The 26282-nt window shown below is 41.6% G+C and overlaps 1 protein-coding gene across 1 annotated transcript in view; it reads right to left on the bottom strand.

The window, feature by feature from the left end:
• LOC137503276 (hemolymph lipopolysaccharide-binding protein-like) overlaps positions 1 to 26041 on the bottom strand; it is a 47960-nt gene extending 21919 nt beyond the window's left edge. Inside the window, exons 1-2 of the mRNA XM_068230823.1 lie at positions 25889 to 26041; positions 12257 to 12382 (exon numbers count right to left, since the gene is read on the bottom strand). Of these exons, the coding sequence (XP_068086924.1) occupies positions 12257 to 12382; positions 25889 to 26041 (279 nt within the window). The remainder of the gene's footprint in view (positions 1 to 12256; positions 12383 to 25888) is intronic.
• Between the last annotated feature and the right edge of the window lie 241 nt (positions 26042 to 26282).

The raw sequence follows: 26282 nt of genomic DNA, 5'->3' as shown, positions 1-26282 counted from the left end.
TCAACACGTGTTGCCAGCCTTGACTGGTATTTTCTGGATTCCACGTCACTTGTTCTAGAGAATTCGATGGAGAAAATTTGGAAATCCCATAATAATTGTGCTAGCGAGTCGAGCGATATGTCATCTTGTTTGGGATCACCTAAACGTCCCAATGCACGAGTTTCAAGCAAATCCATCGAGGGATTCGGGAGATATTCAATCAAACAGTATTATGACGTAGACATCCCGGATTGAATAAAAAGGGGACCTACTGTAGCTTATACACACAGTCTCAGCTGAGTAGTCAGCGAGGACACTCCTGCTGCTACTATCATCGTGGAACTCTGTCATTGTACAAGTGTGGGAAGACGATTCTTCCAAGTTTGATAAAGTGGACTCATAAAACTTCGAGTGTTTTCTAAGTGTTCAGGAAATGGACTTGTATTATTTCCATGGGTTCGAGACCCGAATTTTTCTAAGTGTTCACTGAATATTATTTACGTGTCTTCGAAGTTGGAATTTTTCCAAGTATTAACTGAATGGACTTATATTATTTACATGGGTTCGAGACCCGAATTCTTCTAAGTGTTCACTGAATGGGCTTGTATTATTCACGCATCTTCGAAGCTGAAATTTTTCTAAGTGTTCACTGAATGGACTTGTATTATTTTCATGAGTTCGAGACCAGAACTTTTCTACGTGATCATTGAATGGACTTGTATTATTCACGCGTATTCGAGATGGGAACTTTTCTAAGTGTTCGTAAAATGGACTTGTGTTTTTTACGTGGAATATTTGCAACTGTTAAGGAACTCATTCTTCTAATAGACAGTGATTGATTAACATTGCTAGTGATGAATTTTAACTTCCCAACGACTTTGAACAAAGTCAGGATTTCACTTGCATTTACTCAAAGACTTGTACATTTGCCAGTGTTGGTTTAAGAGACTTATAAATTTCGTCAGCGAATGTATTTATGTGAATGGACTTGTGTTTTCGTCAGTGGTCACTCAAAGACTTTATGAGTTTCACCAGTGATTAACTTTAAATATATTCAGACTTCCAAGTGAATGGACTTATGTTTTTTCGTTCGAGTTTAGGCAAAGACTTGCACCTTCGCCAGTAATGAACTTTGATTTTAACTATAATTTCACAAGAAGGGACTTGTATTTTTCGTTGCCAAACGTTATTCAGAGACGAAGATTTTCCTAGTGATGAACTCTAAAATTATTAATACCACTCATGTCATTTTAGGAGTGTTGGAAGTCTTGATGTACAATTATCAAGATCCCTGCTTATAAGTTGATCATCCAAGGTGTTCATGGACTCAGTGCTACTAGTGACTTTGGGAACATCAATCCTCTCAGTCTCATTGGACTGAGGTAGTACGTGACTATCTACAACATCGCCTGGATCATCGGGGTTCAACCCGGGCCTCAGAGTTCGAGACATCTCTACTCGCCGTCAATCCAGACAGTCCAACGGCCTCTGTCAGAAGTATCTGGAGTCCCTGGAATCCCTGGAGTCTTCTGGAACGTGCTTCAACCAGCTTGGCTTGGTGAGCTGGAGAACCCAAGCCATACTATTGGAATACGAGGAAGACAGTCCATTTCTACTTAGAGGTGATGTGCAAACTCATGACTTATTTGAATAAAATCTTATACAATCAGGGTCAAAGTTTTTCTGTAGATAGGACCCTACCTCCTGTACCGAGCCCTAGCTACAATTAATCCAGTTTTTCACCCTGAGATCTCTATTTCGTGCCCCTTTAAAAATTTAATCTGAGAGTCGGGCTCTTTTACTGGTACAGTATGTATGTATGTATGTATGTACACGCATCACGAGAAGTCCGTGGATGAGTCACTACAATCTAGGCTATAAATAATTTTATTCACGCTGAGTGAAAGTAATGATAGTTTAGGGGTTGGCCCAAAACTTAATTCTCAAATATTTATATTATTATTGGTCCTATCGATAAATGCTACATAACTAAAGTTTCATAGAATTAAATTTCCGATCATTTCTGTCATACATTTTTACCGTACCAGCTGTGATAACAGAAATATTAATGAATTTGTATTTTTTTACTGAATCCATATCAACGCCGAGCCACGAGAAATTGGGATAGCAGAATTTAATGAAAATCGGTATTTAGAGTTGGGAATAAAAAAACTAGAGGCTAAGCTGGATGAAAATGTATTCTACGGGGAGGTGCCTAAAATTTAATTTTTAAATACCTGTGTTATTGGTGCTGTCGAAAAGTACTACGTAACAAATATTATAGAGAGTACAATTTCCGATCTTTTATGTTTCATTCAGTTTTACCGTACCGACCGTGATAACAGTGGTATTTCAGAGTCGGAAGAAAACTAAATGTGAAAGCCTAAAATGTGGAAAGCGCATAACATTGATCAGCAATATAATTTCATTGACCATTGTTTTTTGTGATGTTCTTTGTCCCTTATGCTGCCACTCATATCCGATAGATGGGATTACTACTGTGAACCGAGTATAACAGACTGACTGAATATCGGCTGGAAATAGCTGGGTAGTTTGAAATCTTTCTCGTTTAGCATGCTATTCCTTTGGTTCATCCATTTTCTGATACTGCTGATACGTAACACACTGGTTCAACATAGTATTCCACCTGTTCGATTTCTACTATGACGCGCTGTTTTGATTGAGCAGTTGCACACTTAGGCCTAAGGCAGAGGCTTGTTTATTATTAGTAGTAGTAGTAGTAGCAGTAGTAGTAGTATGACCTGGGCTAGAATGATAATTAGGCCTATTCCAAATTATAACACCACAATTCACTAAATAACTCAAACTTCAACGCTGAAAAGAGCCGTTTCTTAAGAAAAGCTTCTCCCTCTTCACTTTTATTAGATTCTACATTCATTTTATTCCAACTTAGCAGTGAAAAGGGTTCGTCCTCTGGCTTGGAGGAGAAATTTTCCTCCAAGTCAGTTAGATTTTTCTGCGGCCAGTGTAGTCTAACTCCTTCTCTAATACTGGCTTTTCTTCTGCCTGCTTGATGATTATTTTTGTGCTTTGGTTCAGATACAGTTGATTAAACACCCTTATATCCTTTCAGTCCAGTCCTATTTTGCTCATAGTTCTAGACAGTAGTTCCCAGTTCACATTGTCAAAGGCATTTTCTAAGTCAATGAAGGTAAGACAAGTTGTTCTATTCATTTCAATCCTTCTCTCCACTAACATGCGTAAGGCCAGAATTGATTCTCTTGCTCCTCTGCCTTCTCTAAATCCAAATTGGTCTTCTCCAACATACTTACCTCCTGTTTATTCTTCTCTTGACCATATGAATGTGTATCTTGGAGCCATGTGTTAATACTGAAAGTGTCCTATAATAGGTGCGGTCACCTGCCCTTCCTATTTTCTGTATATTAATGGCTCTGCATTGTGTGAAATCTTCTGCCACGATTCATCTTTCGTAGCATTCAGTTATTACTCTGAATAATTGGTCTTTATGTTGATACCTAAATGTTTCCGTAATTCTCCAGGGATATCATCAACACCGATTGTTTTCCTACATTCAAACCCCGAATGGCATGTTAAAATTCATGTCTCATGATTGGAGGACATTGCATTTCTCTTCCACACTCATTGATGTCTTCAATTTGATTATTTTCATTCTTGAAGTCCTAATCACCGTACAGTTCTTCCATGTATTGTTTCCAGCGAGCACATATCTTATCGTTGTCTACCAGTAATATTCCTTCTTTATTTTTTACTACTGGAGATTTAGTTCCAATTTTGTAGTGAAGGGCACTGATTTTCTTATATATTTGATCCTCTTTTCCCTTTTCCATACTTTCTTCTATCTCTTCAGCAAAGCTTTTGGTCCATTTCTCTTTTCCTCTTCCGTATTTTGTTCTAATCTGACTTTAAGCCCTTAACTGAAATCGTCTTTTGTCAGGCGACTTCCACGTGTACCTCTTCTAAGAGGAACTTCAAATAACGTGTTTGTAATAACCATATCATTTTTACTGCAGGAATCTACCGAAGTTTCACCTCTTGCATTTCTTTCCCCCATACCAAAATTTCCTACTGTCTTGTTGCCTGTACGAAATCCCACTATTGCATTAAAATTGCCCATTATAGCGACATTATCTTTTTCTTTAGTTTGTTTTAATAGTACTTCTGTAACCTCATACATAGTCTCCACTTCTTCCAAATTATGAGCCGATGGTGGGAAATATGTCTGAATTATTACCAAGTCCTCAGGTGCACTATTAATTTTCGCCATCTTTAATCGGTACCTGCCATGGTAGGTACTAAAAATATTATTTGACCATTTTCTTCTTATTATAAGTGCCACTCCATGCTTTCCTCTTTTCTCTGCGCAACTTAAATTACTGTAATCTCATCACTGTAGAAGTCTCCATTTCCTTTCCATCTTGCTTCACGTATATCTAATATATCTACCTCATACTTCCTCATCTGGCCTCTCAATTCAACCAGTTTTCAAGCTTTCAATAGCGTTCGTACTTTTCATGTTCCCATCTTCATGGCGGTTTTAGTGCGATTTCGCTTGCTAATGACCTGAGAAGCGCTCTTACCTCTCCTGCTAGATCTTTTTTTTGCTAGGGGCTTTACGTCGCACCGCCTGCTAGATCTAGGGTTCCGAAATCCATGATCAGTAGTCAACGTTTCCTCATTAATGTCAGCTCCCATTGTTTGCATTCTACTTGGGATATCCTTAGGATCCTTAATGGAGTGGTTTCCCGTTGCCTTCTCCATTCCATGCCGTTGACCAATATGTATAGGTCATCCGCCTTTAGGGGCAATTTCTCCCTCCAAGGACAAGAGAGTGCCGTAACCTCAATTCGTTCATCCACCCGCGGAGGAGGCTGTTGACATTCAGGCGGGTCACTTATATCGACGGCCACTCGGTCCCCTTTTAGTCGCCTTTTACGACAGACAGAGGTTACCGTGGGTGAATTCTAACCCGCAGCCCACACCTTGAGTCAGTAGTGCAAGTAAGATCCTGAACTTCCACATCAGAGATGCCAGCACATAATCCGTGAATCCTCGAATGACGTATCTCACAGAAAAAGTAATACATTGGATCCAGCGTCACCTGATTTCCTACATAGACGGCAGACAATTGTTCGTTATCTTCTGTCTGACACACACAATAACAAAGAACAAGTAACTTAAACGTTGAAAATCAAACTGGAAATATACGATGCTTGAATACTAACAAAACATGGCTACCGTTCCTTAGTTGGTGTACAGGACACATAGGTGGTGTTAACTAACACAGTATACCTTTCAAGGCGAAATTTTACAATCAACGACAAACAAGAAACTATAACAAGGTGGCTGTCGTCTTCTTCACAGCTAAACTTAAGAATTTATGGGAAACATTGTCATAAAACCTGAGCAACGGAGGACAACACAATCACATATATAAAACACACTAACAAACTTCGCAAACAGTAGGCGAACCCAAAAGAAGCACAATCAATACGGAGATTGCTTAACTGAAATCAATGGCCAAATCCACAGCCTCCTTAGAGTAGAGTCTGTGAGTGTTAATTCTGCTAACTACTAAGTCCTAGCGCATCCGGTGACCATGTCGCGAACAAGCAGACTGCTTGTCTTCGGGCAAGCCGATTAGGAAGAAGGCAGATATAATTTAAATCGCTTGCCCAAGTCCCAGCGACAACACTACACATGTATGTAATTACTTCTGCTATGGGATACCTCACTGCTATTTATTGTCTCTTCCTAAAGCCGTTAGTGGTTAGCACATGTAAATGAGGTTTTGGTTTGATCACTGCCTTCGTAATAAACAGGCCGTACTGTAGAAAGCGCGCCAAACCCATCAGCTGATCAATTTAATGAGCTAAGTGAATGCTACAAGTTGCGATTGAAATTCATTCCATGGATAATTGTGACTGTTGAAAGGCATAACTTAACATTAATTTAAGTATATTGAATGTTCCTTCTTCAAACTTATCACATCAGAATTGACGTAGATAATGAGACAGTAGGGGAGCAAAGACAGTTCACCTCCCAGAAATGTGTCAGCACCCGAGGTCTAGTAGTGTACCAATGCAGGTTCCAATGCAAGGTCAGCATCTTTATAGGCTCTTAGAAGTTGCAAATATTTTACGAGTTGGTTGGGGTCCTTACATGGGCTAACGTAGGATTGTTGTTAACTTTGAGCCTATATGCACACATTTGATGGGTAGGGACTTGTTTTAATGTAATACGTGCTTCAGCAGCAGCGTTTCCAGGTACAAACTTAACATCTTTCGATAACAATGAAGCGTTGAAATTTTCTTCTACTTTATTTTGCATATCTTTCTGGGTAGCCTTCTGTCATTTCTTTATGGATACAGTACTTTTGCATCCATCTCTTGGCACAGGCCAGAGTAAAATGTAGCTTCCTACGAAGTCCCAGTCAACATCCATGGCTGTGACAATATGGAAGCTGCTAGGGTGCATCTGAGTGTTATGAAAGGTGCTGCTCACTGGGCCAGTCGTGCTGCAATAGTAGTACTTTCTGACCCAGTGAGGAAAGCAATAGCAAACCACCTCACTCCTCATCTTGCCTAGTACGCCTCATTTTGGTGCTGCCATTGGCTTTTGGGGTTTCTTTATAAATGCATAACCTTTGGTAGTGCTATTTGAGGATCCAACCAGCCTCTGGGCTGGTGACCTAACAGACAGACATCTTTTTGGGATGTTTGCACGGCGACAGAACGTGTAATACACTTAGAAAATGAAATAAAACCATACGGTCTGATGGTAATGAAACACTGAGTTCTTCTTCTCCTTTTGCATTATTATCAGCATCATTATCCTTATTATCATAATCATGAACTTGCCTCTCTTTATCTCGAAATGTGTGCTTAGTAACAGAACTTGTAGCGCTTGTAGTGCTCATAGATCGGACATGCTAAGATAACAGCTGACATCTTAACGACGAAGGCGTACGAAATATAAAATCTACCTGCTTTCTGACAAGTTCTAACCACATCCGCGCGGATTATGAACTACGGGTGCAGGCGCAGCATACCACGTGACCGTGACGTCGCGACCACGTGCTCCTGTGTGTAAACAAACTCACGTGTTGGCCGCGTGCTTTTGTAACAACTGCCAGGGTAAGAGCTGTCACCTTAACGGACCCAAACCTCACTCTTAAGGACAATATAGCATCGCAAACCTCACTGCTGCCCTCCTTATAGCGCTAAACCTAATTGCTGCCACCTTATGCACGTCGTGGAGCGGAATATAAAATCCACGTGCTTTTTGACACCTGTCAAGATAACAGCTGCCATATTTAACCACATGGGCACCGAACTTTAAACAACAGAACATCGCTAATCCCACTGCTGCCATCTTGACGGGGCTAAACCTCACTGTTACTACCTTGCTTATACGCTTTTCTGTTAGGTTACTGGTAATCGTTAAGCTGTTCGCATCATCGAAGTATAGAGTAACAAGTGTCTAGTAGATTTAACTTGTATCTTTCAATGAAGAATCTGTTAGCAAAAAATTAAAGTCCTTCGTTGAAAAACCTATTTCTAGCTATATTTGCAAAGTGTGTGGAAATATATTTCCCGAGATTAACACAAGAAACGTCAGGAGATATCACGTAGGACAATTTTCCAATGTAAATATTGTAGAAGAGAGTTCAAGAACGCATAGAACGTTCAACGTCACGAAGCCGCGTGTAATGTAGATTCAGCGAGAAGAAAATATAAAGAGTTCAACCGTAGTCAAGAAAACTTTGATTAATTTTTAAAAAGTACACCTCTGCGTGAGATTTTTAATTCTCCGTTGCTGTCTTGGCATGCTTCAAGTTCTGTTACTAAGCACACATTTCGAGATAAAGAGAGGCAATGTCATAGTTATGAAAATAAGGGCAATAATAGTGATAATAAAAGAAAAGGAGAAGAAGAAAGAGAAGATCTCAATATTTCATTGCCATTAGAGCTTTATGATTTTACTTCATTTTCTAAGTCTACTTCAGGTTCTGTCGCAGTGCAGGAGATGCAACATAGAGTGGAAGAAAATTTCAACGTTTCATGCTATGGAAACAAGTTAATTTTGTACCTGGAAGCGCTACTGATGAAGCACGTATTACATTAAAGCAAGTCCCTACACATCAAATGTCTGCATATAGGCTCAAAATTAACAACAATCCTATCTTACCCCACGTTGACGTAAGATACTGTAAGGACCCCAACGTAGTTGTAAAACGTTTGCAACTTCTAAGAGCCAGTCAAGATGCTGGTTACTCAGGGTATAAAAATATTTTTGAAATACAACAAGAATTACGTTGTGCAGGTATTATTGACTAATAGCTCTTCAAAGTGAAGAACTTTCCTGCAAGCTCCCTCCCGACAGCACAACAGCCTAAACACCTTTCTACCTTCCCATCCCTCACCTTCACTCTCATCTACGTCATCCTTCTGTAGCATATAGTAGAACGATTACCTATATTGGTACAGACTCTTTTCCATCATTCTCCCCTCCTCAGGGTGTTAACTCCGCTCTAGCTGTAAAGCCGGACTCAAGCCCTAATAAAGAGAAGAGAGGCTCCCTAAATACTATAAAAATGTAAGCAATTTTGCCCTTTAGAACTTTTGCCGGTTTGTCCTTTATCCCATTAGCCCTTTAGGCCATTAGCCCTTTAGGCCATTAGCCCTTTAGCCCCTTAGCCCTCGAGACCTTTATGCCTACGAGGAGAAGGTGTTCTTTTACATTTTTGCACTTCTAATAAGATATCATTAGCGCTTTAGCCCATTAGCTCTTCAGACCATTAGCCATTTAGGCCTTTATCTCTAGGAAAGGGGAGGAGGAGGAGGAGGAAGAGTCATTTTACCCTTTTGTCCTTCTATTAAGATGTGGCCCCTGAGTTCCATTCCCTATCATGTGTGTAGCACGATTTATTCGGCTTTATCGCTCCTGCATTAGCTACAAGCTTTTATAAACAATGCCAACAGATTCAATTAGTATATTCCCAAACATAATTTCAAGTTACATTGTTTATTCGATAATTTGATCGACTGCTAGGTGTTTAAATGTAACCAATATATTTCCTATGGCACTAGGCGTTCTTATAGCAGCCCATGTGTGCCATCTTGTGCAATGGTCCATAGCCGTAATCTTTCTCCATAATAGCCCCTGTATAGCCCCCATCTTGTGCATTCACCCATGGAAATCATCTGTCGACCTAAGAGCCGGTGTATACCCACCATCGTTTGCAATCGCCGCTAGGCCGTCTCATAAGACCTTCTGTACATCCGCAATCTTGAGCAGTAGGCCCCTCAGCTAGCTTTCTCTAAAAGAGCTTCTGTATAGCCGCCATCTTGCGCAAGAGCGCTTAAGCCATCTATGTGTAGGCACCATCTTGCGCAAGCGCCCCTAAGCCGTCTGGTAAGAGGCTATGTATAGCTGCCATCTTTCGCACGTAACCCTAGGCCGTCTCATAAGAACATGTGCCACCTTGCGCAAGCGCCCCTAGGCCGTCTCATTAGATGATGTGTATGGGCGCCATCTTGTTCAGTTGGCGTCGGGAAGGGCTCTTGACGTGAAACTAAGGGTAGTCACTTCCAGTTGGTGGATGTAAGTTTAGGCTCTCTCTCTTAGGCGTCGGGAAGGGCAGCTAGGCGTTAAAGTATGGTTAGGCCCCTCAACATAGCGACTGTAAGGTTAGATTCGCTCTCTTATGCAAAATGCGCAAATCGACATTGCTTATCTACTATACTGGGGTTCAATGACCTTGCATTGGAACCTGCATTGCTACGCTACTAGACCTCGGGTGCTGACTCATTTCCGAGTGTTGAACTGTCCTTGCTCCTCTACTTGAGACCGCATAGTTTAGGTTAGGTATGGTATCTTCTCGTGCTGAGTAATATCAACTCAAGGGACGTAACACTTCCCGTGGAATTTCTTATTTAATTGTTATCTTACATCACTTTTAGGCGGAAGTATAATGTGTTGCAAATTTTAAAAAAGTGTATGGAGTTTCGCAGTTGCCACACAATTATACAAGTAAGTACACACTAATATGAGGGTCGCAAGGCCAGCGCTCAACCGCTTGAGTCACTCAGCCCGGCAACATTTTATGCATACTTTTTAACATCTTTAAATCATTGCTGGTAGATAATGTTTAGATGTTTGAAGCAATGTAACTTAATAGTTAACACTTAAGTAATAATTAAGAAGTTATTCCTCGGCAAAATTAATATTTGGGAAAACATGGCTATTCCTAATCAAAAACTGATACAAATGTTTGTGTAGAAGAAAGGGACTGAAGGGTAGTGCCACAAGTGTCAAGGAAAAAACGAAACAAGAAAGCTACTGTACGTTTGACCATTATTATTGGTAGTAGTAGGACAACGTGGATTCAAAAACAATGGGTGCTGCGTCAGCAATGTCCCACGAGGTCATTTACCCCTGGCAAGGTCATTGGACCCATGATGTCACGGTCATGTGACCATGACGTCACGGCCACGTGCTCGTGCATCTTGACAGACACTAACTTCACTTTTATTTTCTTACGCGGATTTTTTGAATAAGTGCTCATGGCTAAACTCACTACTGACATCTTAACTGGTCCTAACCTCGTGCACTTGTTATAGCGGGGACTTTGAATAAGTCGGCGATTCCAACCTCACTGCTGTCATCGTAACAGGTCATAACCACGTGCACTGGTTTGGCGCGGAGTTTGAATAAGTGTGCATGGCTAACCTCACTGCTGTCAGTTTGACAAGTCCTAACCACGTGCTCGTGTTGGGCGCGGAATATTGAACGACCCTAACCTCACAGCTGCTATCACGACGGGACTTAGCCACGTGCTGGCGCAGAATTTTAGGAAGAGAGAACGACTGGGGGCGTAACTACACAGAAACTAGTTTTACAGCCAAGTAACTCTTCTCGACACCACCTTAGAATTGCCTAAACTCAGAGGATCCTAGTTTTAAAGCTAACTGCCCTTCTTAACATACGCATTTCCCGACACCTTTTTAGAGAGACCTAAATTCAAAGGACCCAAGTTTTAAGGCTAGCTGCCCTTCTTGACATGCCCTTTCCTGACATCACCTTACAGAGATCTAACATCACAGGTTGGAGAGATGCCCCTTCCCAAATCCATATTTGAGATCCCCTTCCCGATGTGAACCCTGGAGGGGTCTATCCTTACTTATCTTGTGATATGCGCCGCCTTCCAGTCGCCATCTTGTGCAAGTCTTAACGTCTCCATCCGACGCGTGACCTCCCCCGTTACAGAGGACCGGCAATGCATTGTGCTGTGCCCTCTACCAAGAGCAACATATACAGTCTGTTGCTACCTTATATTACTCATACATTCCAGATATAAATGTATGTTTGTAGCGATTTGAATAGTCAGCATACATTCGCCCGTGTTCTGAACAGGGAAACTTGGCTTGGTTTTAAATATATGTTAGGAGCGCGATAACTTGTTGGTAAAAAGATAGAAATTGACACGCATTCAGACGGTGATTGCACGGAATAAAACTGAATGGGAATCTACCTCTCTTTCCTTATTTCTCGAATATAACATCAACTTTATGACGCAAACACAACAGTCACCTTAACAGAAAAAATATAGTCTTGAATTCGTTCCCTGTTCTCTCTGTTCAGTTCTAGAATAAAATATCTCTAGTACATGCAACACATAGATTCGAACCCTGACATCTCTGATTAATGGTAGAATAAAAAATAATCAGATAATCAAACTACCTCACTCCTCATTTTGTGTCCTCCCTGAACCATTTGTGCGTTTATTGTCTCCATATTTGTATTAATGTATAATAATTCTTTGTTGGGTAAACTGAAGAGAAAAACTCTCAAGCTTCGAACGTTTAAATCACACTTCAAACCTACTTAGATAAAATTACATAGACCTGACTTACGAATTGTGATGCGATTACAGTTGGTAATGATCTTGCCTGTTATATTAAATCAACATTTGTGAATATTTCATAATTAAGAAGTAGAGACATAATATTACGTCCTTGCATTGCCTCTTTGCGTGACGTCATAAGAGCAACAGAACAATCTTTACATCACGAAGGCAGCGGTTTGATACCAAGTACCTATCAGATTAATTCCACAAACTGTATTACTGTACTTTAAAAGTTGTGTTAAATTCAAATGGCGCATGCAAACATTTTGAATATAAAGAAATAAAACACGTGTATTTATAACATAAACATAAAATATTATCCGTCCAACACAGAAGAACAACTCTGCAATTGAGAACACACGGTACCGTTATCATCCAATGTCCACTGGCGTTCTTGCGGCCATGCACAGACACGTCCAACTTAGAGCCCACGGACGATGCACAGTGATCTGCGCTCGCCTGTGAAACTGCTAGCATCAGGAGCAAGAGAACCTGGAAAAGGTACAGAGTTCAACAGTTAACTATGACTGAAGTGACATTCTAAAGGAGGTTGTGACAGAAAAGTTGGTATTTCAATGCAGAACACTGATTTCGGTTCCATCTATCCAACGTCAGTCAAACAAACACATTACCTTAGTTGTCAGCCCAGTTTGACAACTTTGATGGTCAGTTAACAAAACAGCGCGCAGTATTTACCTATGTAATGTAATCGTCTGTTTCCCCGTGCAGTTTTATATATTCTGGAAAGATTTATGAACTTGATCCAAACTACTTTTTAATTATAATCATGAGAGCTTAATGAACTTTGTTAAAGGAATATACGTATGTTAAATTATCTGACAATTCCACGTCCCTTGTTACATTTTCTCCCTGTCGTGGCCTACATTTATATACTGGAGTAAGACTACAGCCCCATCTAGTCCAAGTAACTGTTGTGCGGGGAACTCGTCCTGTGATAGTTTCTCACTGAACACTGATTGCAGTTACTTGCACGGGGCAGAGAGCGTGAGGTGCACAGGTAATATTTACCAATACAATATATTCGGAATTGTTTTTTCTTTCCTTTCTAACTCTTTGAACGTGAACCAAGAAATGGAATTTCAACGCTCGAGAAATGTACAATTAAGATCTCGAATGCTCTGATATTTAACAACATATCTGGGGAGAGGACTCGCGTCTGTCACAGTCTGATGACCCGTGCTAGTCTTTACAAATGGAAAACTCATAATTCACGTAGAGAAGCCGCAGCTTCCAGAGCACATTACATTGGTCGGGGCTCGAACTCTGATATCCAATTCGTAAATGGTTTTGCAAAAGGTAAACCGAATCGGAAGGAACCGTGGTTTCTAGTTTTACACCAGACTGGGCTCGAACCCTCGATTGTAGTTCACAATGATTTTAGAATACGCCTGTTTTCGGGGCAGTATAATACATTATTTACGATTGCCTGTCATCACAGACCCTTAACGCAGAACGGGTATTTTACCCACGAGTTTAGTATTACCTGGTTACCCTCTCTATATTAAGGAAACCAAACACCAGAGAAAGCCCTACATACATTTCACAGAAATGCGGACACCCTAACTGTCGCGTGCTTACTAAAAACATCGAAATCTCTCCCGAGATTCACATAGTTAAAGTTCTGCCATACCTTGTTAATTAGCTCATGTTCAGGGTACTGAATCGCTTCCTCTCCCTTAATCCGCCATCAGATGATACACACGAAAGTCAATCAGTACAAGAAACCTTGGCTCAAAAATTCACTCTTTAAATAGAGAAACAGCTGCTCTTTCTGGAAGGATTTATTTTTATACATTTCGATTCGACAATCTATTTGATGTTATATAAATTGATAGGCTGATTAAATTGTTGAACTACTGAATGATTGAAAGAAAACTGACTGGCGATAGCTCACCCAAGCTCCAAATACCAATTTTCCTTCAGGTTGATAATGTCCTTTCAACAACAGGGAGCAATAGAAAATCGATGATAGGGACATTTGTCCCAGAAAGACAAACTACTAGAATATCTGACATTTCAAGGTATTTCACACAGGTGACAGCATATACAACTTTACGAGGCCACGATACAGTGAACATAAAATACCTACGACTTTTCTCTAGTATTCTACCATACATATTCTCTAAATGTGACAAAGATGGACATAACTACCTATTTATCTCTGAGCACCTCCCCAGTTACTTGGCTGTTTGCATGAAGGAACTATACCAAATTAATTCAGAGTCTATAGTATCCCCGGCATGAAATGTGATAAGCGGAAGCTGAGGAAAGTATTCTTTATGGTTATATTGGACACATCTTCAAAATGTCAAACTGTTCTGATAGAAGAACATTTTTGTTTAGGAAAATTCATTTCCGTGAGGATCAACTAGCAGGACCCAAGCAAGATAGAGCAGATATTTTATATTCAGGAGGCCAAATGGACTGCATCGCTATTTACCATTGCAGGGCGTATCAACAGGGCGGTACAGGTAAGAGAGGACTATTGGACTAGAATAGGTGGCTACATTTCAAGAAAGCAAGACCATTGCAATGGAACAGGTGAAGCATTGTCTCGTCATATTATGATTAAGAGCGAATTCTGCAAGGCAGTGTTACTGGACGGCGGTGTTTCCTTGTATATTAATTACTGTGTCGACGCTGTGAAAGTAGTACATGTGGATAACTGCAAGTACCCAGGTGAGCTTTACAGATCTCGTCATATGGTTATGGGTGTATTTAGGGGTCGCAGTAGGGATGTAAACCAGAGCCGTATAAGTTATTGGTAAGACCTTTTCAGCGTGTGAGAGACTCACAAGGAATTTTTTTTTTTTTTTTTTTGCTATTTGCTTTACGTCGCACCGACACAGATATGTCTTATGGCGACGATGGGAGATGAAGGGCCTGGGAATGGGAAGGAAGCGGCCGTGGCATTAATTAACGTACAGCCCCAGCATTTTCCTGGAGTGAAAATGGGAAACCACGGAAAACCATCTTCAGGGCTGCCGACAGTGGGGTTCGAACCCACTATTTCCCGATTACTGGATACAGGCCGCACTTAAGCGACAACATCTATCGAGCTCGGTCTCACCAAGATTACTTGACTCAAGAACGACATGAAAAGATCCACAGGAGAGCAGCGTGATTTGCTCTGGGTGGTTTCTGTCAAGGAATAGTGTAATGAAAATATTGGAAACTTCGGTCTGGGAAGACTTGGGAGTAAGGAGACAAACAGCTGAGCTGTAATGCGCCACCTCACGGACACTCATACTACACACACAATACTCTATACATGATCATTATTAGGGATATACTTTCAAGTTTTATGCCCGCATGACCTAAGCACCATCACAGTCCTGGTTCTGTGGCCTCTTAGTACACTTTACACGCATATTCTTTGAGGAAAGAATGCTGTACAAATAGACTGCCGAAGTGCAGTATATCTTGGTGTGAGGAAAGCCATCGTCAGAAGATTAGGAGCGTTTGAAATACGGGTCTACTGTATTAACCAGGATGAATAGAAATGTGCAGCTCTCCTACTCCGGTCATATCATTAGGCTCCCGCCTCCAAATGTTTATACAAGGGAAGATCGAGAAAAGAGGGGATCTGCGAGACTCCGCACGTGTTGGCTAAGGGGAATCATCGACTGTAGTTCAGCCAACAGCAAAACTAAGCTCGAAAGTCCAATGACGGGTACGGCACTAGGACTCTATCCAGTGTGATTTAAATATTTCGGCAGGCAGAGCGGCCAAAGAGACGGGAGGATAAAAGTGGAACTACTTGCATAGAATAATGTACTATTAATAACGGATTGTTCCTCTATAGCTCGCGTGGAGAGACCGCACTTAACTGTATAGCTTGGTGCCTACTGTCCGCACTTAACTGTATAGCTTGGTGCCTACTGACCGCACTTAACTGAATAGCTTGGTGCCTGCTGCAAATGAGCTCCTGAAAGCCCCTCTACAGCTCGTGTGGAGAGACCGCACTTAACTGTATAGCTTGGTGCCTGCTGCAAATGAGCTCCTGAAAGTCTCTTTATGGCTCGTGTGGAGAGACCGCACTTAACTGTATAGCTTGGTGCCTGCTGCAAATGAGCTCCTGAAAGCCTCTCTATAGCTCGTGTGGAGAGACCGCACTTAACTCTATAGCTTGGTGCCTACTGACCGCACTTAACTGTATAGCTTGGTGCCTGCTGCAAATGAGCTGAAAGTCTCTCTTTTCTCTCCCTCGACTTGTCTCTACCACTGACAGCACACCTTTGTGTTACATCACGTTCCCTTGTTTGAACATTCATCAATCACAAATATTCCACTCAAATTCTGTGAAAATTCCACTACTATATTGAGATATTTCTTCCTTAAGTGGTGAAATGGTTTGGTACAATAGGTACCGGATTCGATTAGCTGCCGTGTCAGGATTTTAACGTTAATTGGTTAATCGGGGGCCGTGTGTTTGTGATGTCTTCTTAAGTAGGAGCCGCATCCACAGAGACATGCAGGTCGCCTATAAGACCTACCCCAGGCCTGCTCGGAGGACATTCGCCATTATTATTATTATTATTATTATTATTATTATTATTATTATTATTATTATTATTATTATTATTATTATTATTATTATTATTATTATTTGTCCAACCCCTGTACCGTTTTCTCTACGGGGTCGTGTATGATGTGAGATGAATCTGACGAGGCGGTTTTGTTATGACCGAATGCCCTTTCTTATAAGAAAAGTTAATGAGATGAAATATGATAGTTAGAGAGGAGAGGGTGAGAACCAGTGCCGGCACATAGCCTACGCTTCCTCCTGTCGAACAGCAGCAAGGAGACTGCTCATGGCTTAACGTCACCATGCGACGGTCGAATCACCAGCAGCAGCGTCATATGCCCTCACTCCGTATGAGCACTGCGGAGACGTTTAGAATTTAATCAAGGCTTATCTAGTGATAAAAGTAGGATACCAGCAATTCCCCTACCCTGCCGGCCAACATTCTGATGGTGAACGTTCTTTCGACCAACGGGACTCGAACCGGGTAACCACGTTGTCAGGGCCATTTAGACTTCAACGCCTTAACGATCATGGCTACGATGCGTCCTCTTATTATTATTATTATTATTATTATTATTATTATTATTATTATTATTATTATTATTATTATTGATACCGTGTTTTTGTGGTAGTTATGCGTGAAAGAAGGTGCGGGTGTGAACGGGCCTCAAGCTACGAAAGTAAAATTAAGTTAAAATTTAACAAGGTTATATTTTCTTTTCAAAAACAAAGAAATAACAAGCATGGCAGGTACAAAGTAGCAAGTCAAAAGGGTAGTTACAATATTTACAGGATTTGGGCTTCGCGCCCTGACTTCACAATGCTTGGGCAATCAGCTCAGTTTTACCCAAAACACAAGTTTCAACAGAGGGGCAGAAAACCCCATTCATGCCTAGGAGCCCTAGCTCCAAATTACACTGAAAAGCCTCCACGAGGCATACAACACTCAATTTTCAAAAAAGAGCGACTCGCTCTCCACTTTAAGCCTCTCAAAGGCCACACCAAATTCCACCTTCAAGTTGTCCTCACTGTACATAGATACAGGGGTAAAATACCCAACTTACTGAGGTCTATTAAATGAAAAGAAGGTTGATTACATGACCTCTAAAATAACAATTTGAGAGGAGGCGAACTTGCACTCCTGATACACTTGTTTTTTTTTAAACCTAATCTGGCTCTAGGCCACTAATGCAAGGGCTAATCCCATACTACAGAGGTGACTTTAGAAAAGAACAATTTGTTTTACGTTAACGAAGAATAGGTTGAGAAAATAAGTTCACCTCAAAACAATATGAGTGGGAGCTTGAGAGGGTTAGCACTCTCTATCCCAATATGCAGCTTTAAAAGAGAATAGATGAAAAGAGTAGTTACATTTTAGGAAAAGGTTACATAGTGGAAACGCTTCGAACCCGCCCCGAGAGTTAAACTGCCGACCTAGCAAGAAAAGAAGTTATTAAGAGGCCATTACCTGGTGTTGAACAGCTGGAGAAGAAAGAGGCGCTTCCCGCCCCCTGCTATGTACTTTACACACTGAAAGATGGAACAGAAGTGGCCCGGAGACCCTAAAATCAGCAGTTTATATCCTCTCGCGGAAGGTTCGAGGCGTTAGGGGAATGAAAACACCCTCCCACAAACTTTTTATTGGGTAGGATACAGCAACATATTCAAGTTGGGGGAAGATACCTATGATTGGTCAGAAATTAATAACAGAAATTCGGGATTGGTTAAATGCAAAACAAGGGGAAAGAGAGGGGTATACAGCCAACTTAAACAATAACAGAAAGAAATTTAAAAGGAAACAAACTTTTGAAATAAAAATTTTCTCCAAAAAAACAGTTCTTTCACTCCGCACTAGGGTGCACTATTGTTGATCTTCAGTAGTGTCCTCTAGAAGAGAAAGTTCACACTTCTTTCTACAAGCGAAACAAAAATACGTCGAAAATGACACAGTTCAAAAACTCTACAATTTCCAGGTAGTGACATCTTCTGAGAAACTTGAAGATTATTACCGTCAATAAAGTTCAGACTTCCTCCAGCAGAGGAGTTTCAACTGGCGCACATTTTAAATAAGCGGCGTGGAGGTGTACCGCCCGGTACAGACCTCCCCCCCCCCCCCAAATGTTCCTCCAGGGGTGACACATGAAATTTGTTTGAAAACAAGGTCCAAGTTTTGATATAGATATGGAGATTAATTGCTGAAGAATTTATAAGATTTTCTTAATGTGGTTTGATTCAGTTTCAAATTTTTTGTTGTAACTGGAGAAGTAAAGTTTTTAATGTTTGTAGAAGGTTGAATTGAGAAGGAAAACTTTAGTTTTAAAGTCGAGGAAAAATTTTCTAAGTCCACCAGATTTTGTTGTTGAATTCCCAAGTGTAGTCATTGCTTATAGTAACTGTCCAAGTAGTTGATGTTGATGAAGTTGGATGGCCAGACCGGCCGTTGCAGCTTGCGTCCAAAGGAGGCCGCTCGGACCCCTCAAGTACCCTGAGATACCGCTCGCCCGCACTATGAGGGGAGCAGTGGTGTTGAAGCACGCCGCGCCCGCGGTGAACATATACAGGCTGCGGGCAAGTAGCAGGTCGTGCGCCGCACATCAGCCTTGGCCGGGAGGAGAGCTCCGGCTCGCCGTGCACATGTCGTCCTCGCTGGGGTCGAGGGGGCCCTTCCTCTAGCCCAGTCGCGGCACGGCGCCGCGCGGCTGCGGGGGCACTGAAACATTGAAGCTAGGCGGCAGAATTGTTGGACTATCATCATTTTTTGAGGGCACAGGCTTGTTGGAGAGGTTGAGGGGCCAGCGGCGTGCAGAAATCCGTGGCATTTAATATAAGCAAGCCACAGTGTGTATAGCAGGAGACGGGAGCGTGGTAATGGCCGTGGTAAGGACAGAATGGCAGTTTAACGGTGCGGGGAGGGTTTACAAAAAATACTTACATATGAAACAAAATATTATAAAAGGGCAGAAAGCCTTAAAAGTGAAACTCAAAAAAAATATAACATTGATATTCCTTTCAAAATAATATGAAGCAAGTTAACACAGAAATTACACCGGTTTCACCTGGGACAGGTGAACCCTAAATATCCTCTCGGTGGCTGGATTACTTAATAGCAACGTAACCGGCGTAAGAAAATCGAGAATGATACAAGGCCCATGAAATCTGGGGGCAAGCTTGCCCGCGGGAACAAAGTTCTTGACCATAACTTGGTCACCTACCTTCAAAGGGGTGGGTCTCCGTCCACGATCATACCTTTCCCTAACCTTTTCATGAGACACTTTAAGATTGGCTTTAGCCTTCTTCCAAAGATCTTTAATGTTGTCCGGATCTATTGTCTCGGGTAGAATGTCACTCAGAGACCAGAGGTTAGAGAGCGGCGTGTTGGAAACAAACTTGAACATCAACGAGGCTGGAGTAAATTTATGTGATTCATGAACCGCCGAATTCAAAGCAAAAGCTAACCAATGCAGGGACGTGTCCCACCTGGAATGATCTTCATGATGATAGGCAATAAGTGCGGACCTGAGATTACGGTTAACCCGTTCAGCCAGAGATGGTTGAGGGTAATAAGCAGAAGTAGTTACATGAGAGATGGACAAGTCAAAACAGAATTTACGAAATAAATTAGATGTAAAAGCCTTAGCATTATCAGATACAATATATTGGCACGGACCAAAAGAAGCAAAAATAGAATTTAAGCAAGTAATGGTAGACTGAGCGGTAACCAGCTTAGTCGGAAATAACCAGGAAAATCTAGTAAAGCCATCTACGCATACAAAGATGAACTTGTTAGCATTTCCCTTTGACTGGGGGAAGGGTCCTACATAATCAATATACAGGCGTTCCATGGGGCGCGACGCTTGATACGAAGACAAAAGGCCTACCTTGGTGGACATGGTGGGTTTACTGAGCAAACAAGATTTACAAGCTTATACAAGTTCACGGATTTCACCGTCCATACCTTTCCAGATGAACATTTCACGAATCTTTTCACGAGTTTTAAATATTCCCAGATGCCGCCCCAATGGGGTCTCATGATAGTATTTGAAGATCATAGGCACAAGGACAGCTGGAACGACAACCTTCATCATCTTGTCATGCCTCGAAGGGCAACATAAAACACCATTCCTCAGAACATAAGGGACGACATGTTCCCCAGAAGAAAGGGTTTCCATTATCGGAGCCAGCGTCGGATCTTCACGTTGGTATTTCTCAATATCCCTAAAAAGCATGGGAGCATCTGTTAAGATGGCATTAACACCAGATAGTATGGACTCGGGAGGTGATGAACTGTCGACCGGTTCATGGGTCTCGACGTCGTTGGAAAACATACGGCTGAGTCCATCAGCAACAACATTTTCAGTACATCTGATATGCCTGACATCGAATTGGAAGGCAGAAATACGGATGGCCCAACGGGCTATACGACCAGTACGACGCGGCCTACCTAAGACCCAGCTTAAAGCTTGATTATCTGTCTCCAGGTCGAATTTGACGTGTTCCAGATAGAGACGGAACTTTTCTAAGGCGAATAAGACTGCCAAACCTTCGAGCTCATAGATGGAATACTTGGCTTCTTGAGCCGATAGAGTCCTAGATGCATAGGCGATGGGTCGCCTCCCTAGTTCAGTCTCTTGAAGAAGGACTGCCGCTACTGCTGACGACGACGCGTCGGTTTGGAAGATGAATTTCTTCGAGAAATCAGGCATAGCAAGTACAGGGGCATTACAGAGAGCTAATTTAAGATCTTCAAAAGCGGCTTGTTGAGAAGGTCCCCACTCGAATTTGATGCCTTTCCTACGAAGAAGGTTTAAGGGTGCCGCTCTATTAGCGAAGTTAGGAATAAACTTCCTGAAGAAATTCACCATACTAATGAACCTGGCGATACCTTTAATGTCCTTGGGAGGTTTAAAATCACGGATGGCCTGTGTTCTAGAATGATCGACTGCTACACCATCAGGTGACACAATATGCCCTAGGAATGACATAGAGGGCTTAGCAAAGGCGACCTTGGACAACTTGACAGTTAACCCAGCCTTACGAAGGCGATCGAGAACTTCTCGCAGATGATCTAGATGTTCTTCAAAAGTCTCTGAAAATACGACGACATCATCCAAGTAGTGATATAAGTACTCAAATTTGATGTCGAAGAAGACCTTATATAGTAGCCTAGTGAGTACAGCTGCTCCCGTGGGGAGCCCGAAAGGCACGCGTTTGTATTCGTATAAGTTCCAGTCCGTGGCAAACGCTGTAAGGTGTTTAGACTCTTCGGCAAGGGGAATTTGATTATAGGCCTGATTCAAGTCCAAGATAGTAAAGAACTTGGCCTTACGAAACCATGAAAAGCAAGAATGAAGGTCAGGAAGGGGCACAGATTGCAACACCTCCTTCCGATTGAGATCCCTATAATCAATGACAGGCCTGAAGCCTCCTTGGGGTTTCGGGACTAGAAAAATAGGCGAAGAATACGCTGACTTAGAGGGCCTAATAATACCATCCTTCAACATCTGATCGATAATTTCTTTCAGAGCCTTCATTTTAGGTGGAGATAGCCTATAAGGTGGAAAACGGACAGGAATCGAAACCGTGACCTCAATTTTGTATTCAATAAGGTCAGTAACACCAAGAGTATCAGAGAACACCTCTGGAAATGACTGACATAATTTACGAATACTATCAGCCTGCTCCTCAGGTAGATGTCTAAGGTCTAACAACATCTCATCCTGGGTAGGCGAAATAGATGAACATGACACAGAATTACATTTTAACAAGGGAATTTTACAATTGGACGCAAATTTGAATGTGCACGACTTACTCTGAAGATCGAGCACAAGACCAGTGTGACAAATGAAGTCCGCTCCCAGTATGATGGGGCAAGACAAGTGCTTAGCCACAAACAGTTTGGTTTTCCATGTAAATTTAAAAATACGAATTTTGACCAGTAAGGAACCTAGAATTTCTAATGGGGATGAATTAGCCGAAACATATTGAACAGGAGAGGAGACATAGTCAGGTAGTTTACAAACAAATTTCAATTTAGAATACCATTCAGTCGAAATAATCGAACAAACACTGCCTGAATCTAAGAGAGCTGTTATAGGCTCGTTATTTAACTCAATCTTAAGAAAAGGAATAGGTGCGGGGGAATCCGCCGCAATCCTAAGACACTCTTTGGGGCATTCAAAAGATGAATTTGAAAATTGCTCGTTCCCTGAATTTACAACCTGTTTACTAGGGGCTGAGTCTCGGGAAGATGGATTAGTCGACTCAGCCGAAGCCACTAGTCACTTTTTATTATTGGCATAGGTGGAATTTGCACCAGAAGTTGAGCAGGAGGGGGTGCTATTCGAATTTGGGCAATTCTCGGCGATATGTGAGAAAGCCCCACATTTAAAACAGCCTTGTGATGAACCAGCCCCATTCCTTGTCCCACTCGACTAGATCAGTGGACACTTATTGCGCAGGTGGTCAGGCGACCCACAAGCATAACATTTACGAGGGGTGACTGATCGGCGAGGTGGAGGCCGAGTATTACTAAAGGAAGGCGGGGGTTCTTTCGCTACACGCAAAGAATCGGCGTATCTAACTCCTTCTGCTGAGACGGCCAATGCTTCAAGTTCCGAGAAAGTTTGCGGGCACGCCGCGAAACACAAATATGACCTATAGGATGGTGAAATACCTTCCACAATAGCTTGTACAATTTGATCCTCAGGGAAGTGAAGAGCAAACACCCTAGTATAGAATTTAATATCTTGTATTTAATATGCCAAGTTCTCATCCAAGCGCTGTACACGATAATAGTACTTCTGAATCAGAGATGACCTCGCGCGAGCAGGAATAAAATTTGCAAGCAAGTGTGCGTGAAAATCTTCAATAGATGACTGTTCAGCTATGGCTCTTACTATTTTGTCAGAGAGAATACCAATTGCATAAGGATAGATGATTTGCAAAATTTGACATGGAGAAAGAGAAAACACAAGGGCATGATCCTGAAATTCAACTAGAAATCTTAAAAATGAAATTACGTCACTGGTGGTGTTAACGGAAAATTTAGAGATACCTCTGAGCAACATTGCCAATGGATGAGGCAAGCTACTGAACCCGGGTGACACAGTAGGCAAAGGTTTCAATGGCAAAGAAGTTAATTCAGAACGGATGTTACTCAACGATGCACGGCGTTCAGATACGTTGTCCAATGGGGCCGGGATAGTTTGAGCAGCAACGGTTATCCTATTGATTTCTCCCTTGGGAGGCGCTTCCTCACTACCTGCATTCACTGTGGTGGGTAGATCGCTTTTGGGAGGAACCTCCCCCGTTAACAATTGAGTGACCTTGCTAGACAATTCAGAAATATTTTCCAGCAGCGTACTAGCTTCCTTCTTCTGAACGTCATTCAGCTTTAGAGACAACAGATCGTTAACTCTATTTGAGAAATGATATAGCCTGGCTTGCACACGCTTAATTTGATTAGGAGAAGGATCATTTTCATCAAAAAAACTAACTACAGAAGCTAGCCCAGTAATATTCTCGACGATCGTGGAAAGAGAGTCGTCAATTTCTTTCTCTCCCAAGGTGGGGATGGAAATGGGCAAATCAAGGGACTCTCTAAGCTTATTTGTGTCTACTGCAACCGTGCCTCCAGATTGCACATTTCTAATAGTTAACTCATATATCAACTCCTCTTTGCGCAAATAGTTAAGATGGAGAACATCGCGAGGTCCGGGCATGATGACAGAACAATTTTGAAAAACTCACAAACAAATTCCAGCAACTGAGAAAATTGTTAGAGTTCGGAACAAAACAATGTTTAGCCGTCAAAAAGGGCTAAATTGAGACCCATTCAACCACGCTCTGCTACCACTTGTTACCGTGTTTTTGTGGTAGTTATGCGTGAAAGAAGGTGCGGGTGTGAACGGGCCTCAAGCTACGAAAGTAAAATTAAGTTAAAATTTAACAAGGTTATATTTTCTTTTCAAAAACAAAGAAATAACAAGCATGGCAGGTACAAAGTAGCAAGTCAAAAGGGTAGTTACAATATTTACAGGATTTGGGCTTCGCGCCCTGACTTCACAATGCTTGGGCAATCAGCTCAGTTTTACCCAAAACACAAGTTTCAACAGAGGGGCAGAAAACCCCATTCATGCCTAGGAGCCCTAGCTCCAAATTACACTGAAAAGCCTCCACGAGGCATACAACACTCAATTTTCAAAAAAGAGCGACTCGCTCTCCACTTTAAGCCTCTCAAAGGCCACACCAAATTCCACCTTCAAGTTGTCCTCACTGTACATAGATACAGGGGTAAAATACCCAACTTACTGAGGTCTATTAAATGAAAAGAAGGTTGATTACATGACCTCTAAAATAACAATTTGAGAGGAGGCGAACTTGCACTCCTGATACACTTGTTTTTTTTTAAACCTAATCTGGCTCTAGGCCACTAATGCAAGGGCTAATCCCATACTACAGAGGTGACTTTAGAAAAGAACAATTTGTTTTACGTTAACGAAGAATAGGTTGAGAAAATAAGTTCACCTCAAAACAATATGAGTGGGAGCTTGAGAGGGTTAGCACTCTCTATCCCAATATGCAGCTTTAAAAGAGAATAGATGAAAAGAGTAGTTACATTTTAGGAAAAGGTTACATAGTGGAAACGCTTCGAACCCGCCCCGAGAGTTAAACTGCCGACCTAGCAAGAAAAGAAGTTATTAAGAGGCCATTACCTGGTGTTGAACAGCTGGAGAAGAAAGAGGCGCTTCCCGCCCCCTGCTATGTACTTTACACACTGAAAGATGGAACAGAAGTGGCCCGGAGACCCTAAAATCAGCAGTTTATATCCTCTCGCGGAAGGTTCGAGGCGTTAGGGGAATGAAAACACCCTCCCACAAACTTTTTATTGGGTAGGATACAGCAACATATTCAAGTTGGGGGAAGATACCTATGATTGGTCAGAAATTAATAACAGAAATTCGGGATTGGTTAAATGCAAAACAAGGGGAAAGAGAGGGGTATACAGCCAACTTAAACAATAACAGAAAGAAATTTAAAAGGAAACAAACTTTTGAAATAAAAATTTTCTCCAAAAAAACAGTTCTTTCACTCCGCACTAGGGTGCACTATTGTTGATCTTCAGTAGTGTCCTCTAGAAGAGAAAGTTCACACTTCTTTCTACAAGCGAAACAAAAATACGTCGAAAATGACACAGTTCAAAAACTCTACAATTTCCAGGTAGTGACATCTTCTGAGAAACTTGAAGATTAATACCATCAATAAAGTTCAGACTTCCTCCAGCAGAGGAGTTTCAACTGGCGCACATTTTAAATAAGTGGCGTGGAGGTGTACCGCCCAGTACAATTATTATTATTATTATTATTATTATAGAATGTCCACTCCAAGCCTGACATCAACTCACCCTTGACCCCTTGTTATCAGCTATAGAGAAATAAACAAACACTCACCAAGAGAAGCGACATCCTTACGAGTTCTGATAGTGGTATCTTTAGCTCTGGCTTGCTATTTATTTCATTGACTTGAGTGTTAGGAAAGTCCCGCATGCTGAATACAGCCAGCTCGTTGGCCGACTGGATGACCTCTCCAACCTTCGACGTCATATTCCGATAACCGAGCGGATATTTATCACGCAAAAAAACTATCTGTGCGAGCCTGTAACAAAAAACTATGAATAAAGACCAAATTTTAACAAATCTCTTGCATTTTGTGACCACAAATCTTACATTTATTCAATAATAAGGTAACAATTAGCTTAATTTTATGTTTGGTTCGATAACTGTCTGGGCCTCCAGTGAGCTGAAAAGGAGATAGAAAATTATACAATATCGACATTCTTTCCCA

This window comes from Anabrus simplex, chromosome X (genome assembly GCF_040414725.1).
Source record: "Anabrus simplex isolate iqAnaSimp1 chromosome X, ASM4041472v1, whole genome shotgun sequence".
Lineage (NCBI taxonomy): Eukaryota > Metazoa > Arthropoda > Insecta > Orthoptera > Tettigoniidae > Anabrus > Anabrus simplex.
The sequence above is the reverse complement of the archived record's forward strand: the minus strand, read 5'-3'. Positions and strand labels throughout refer to the sequence as shown.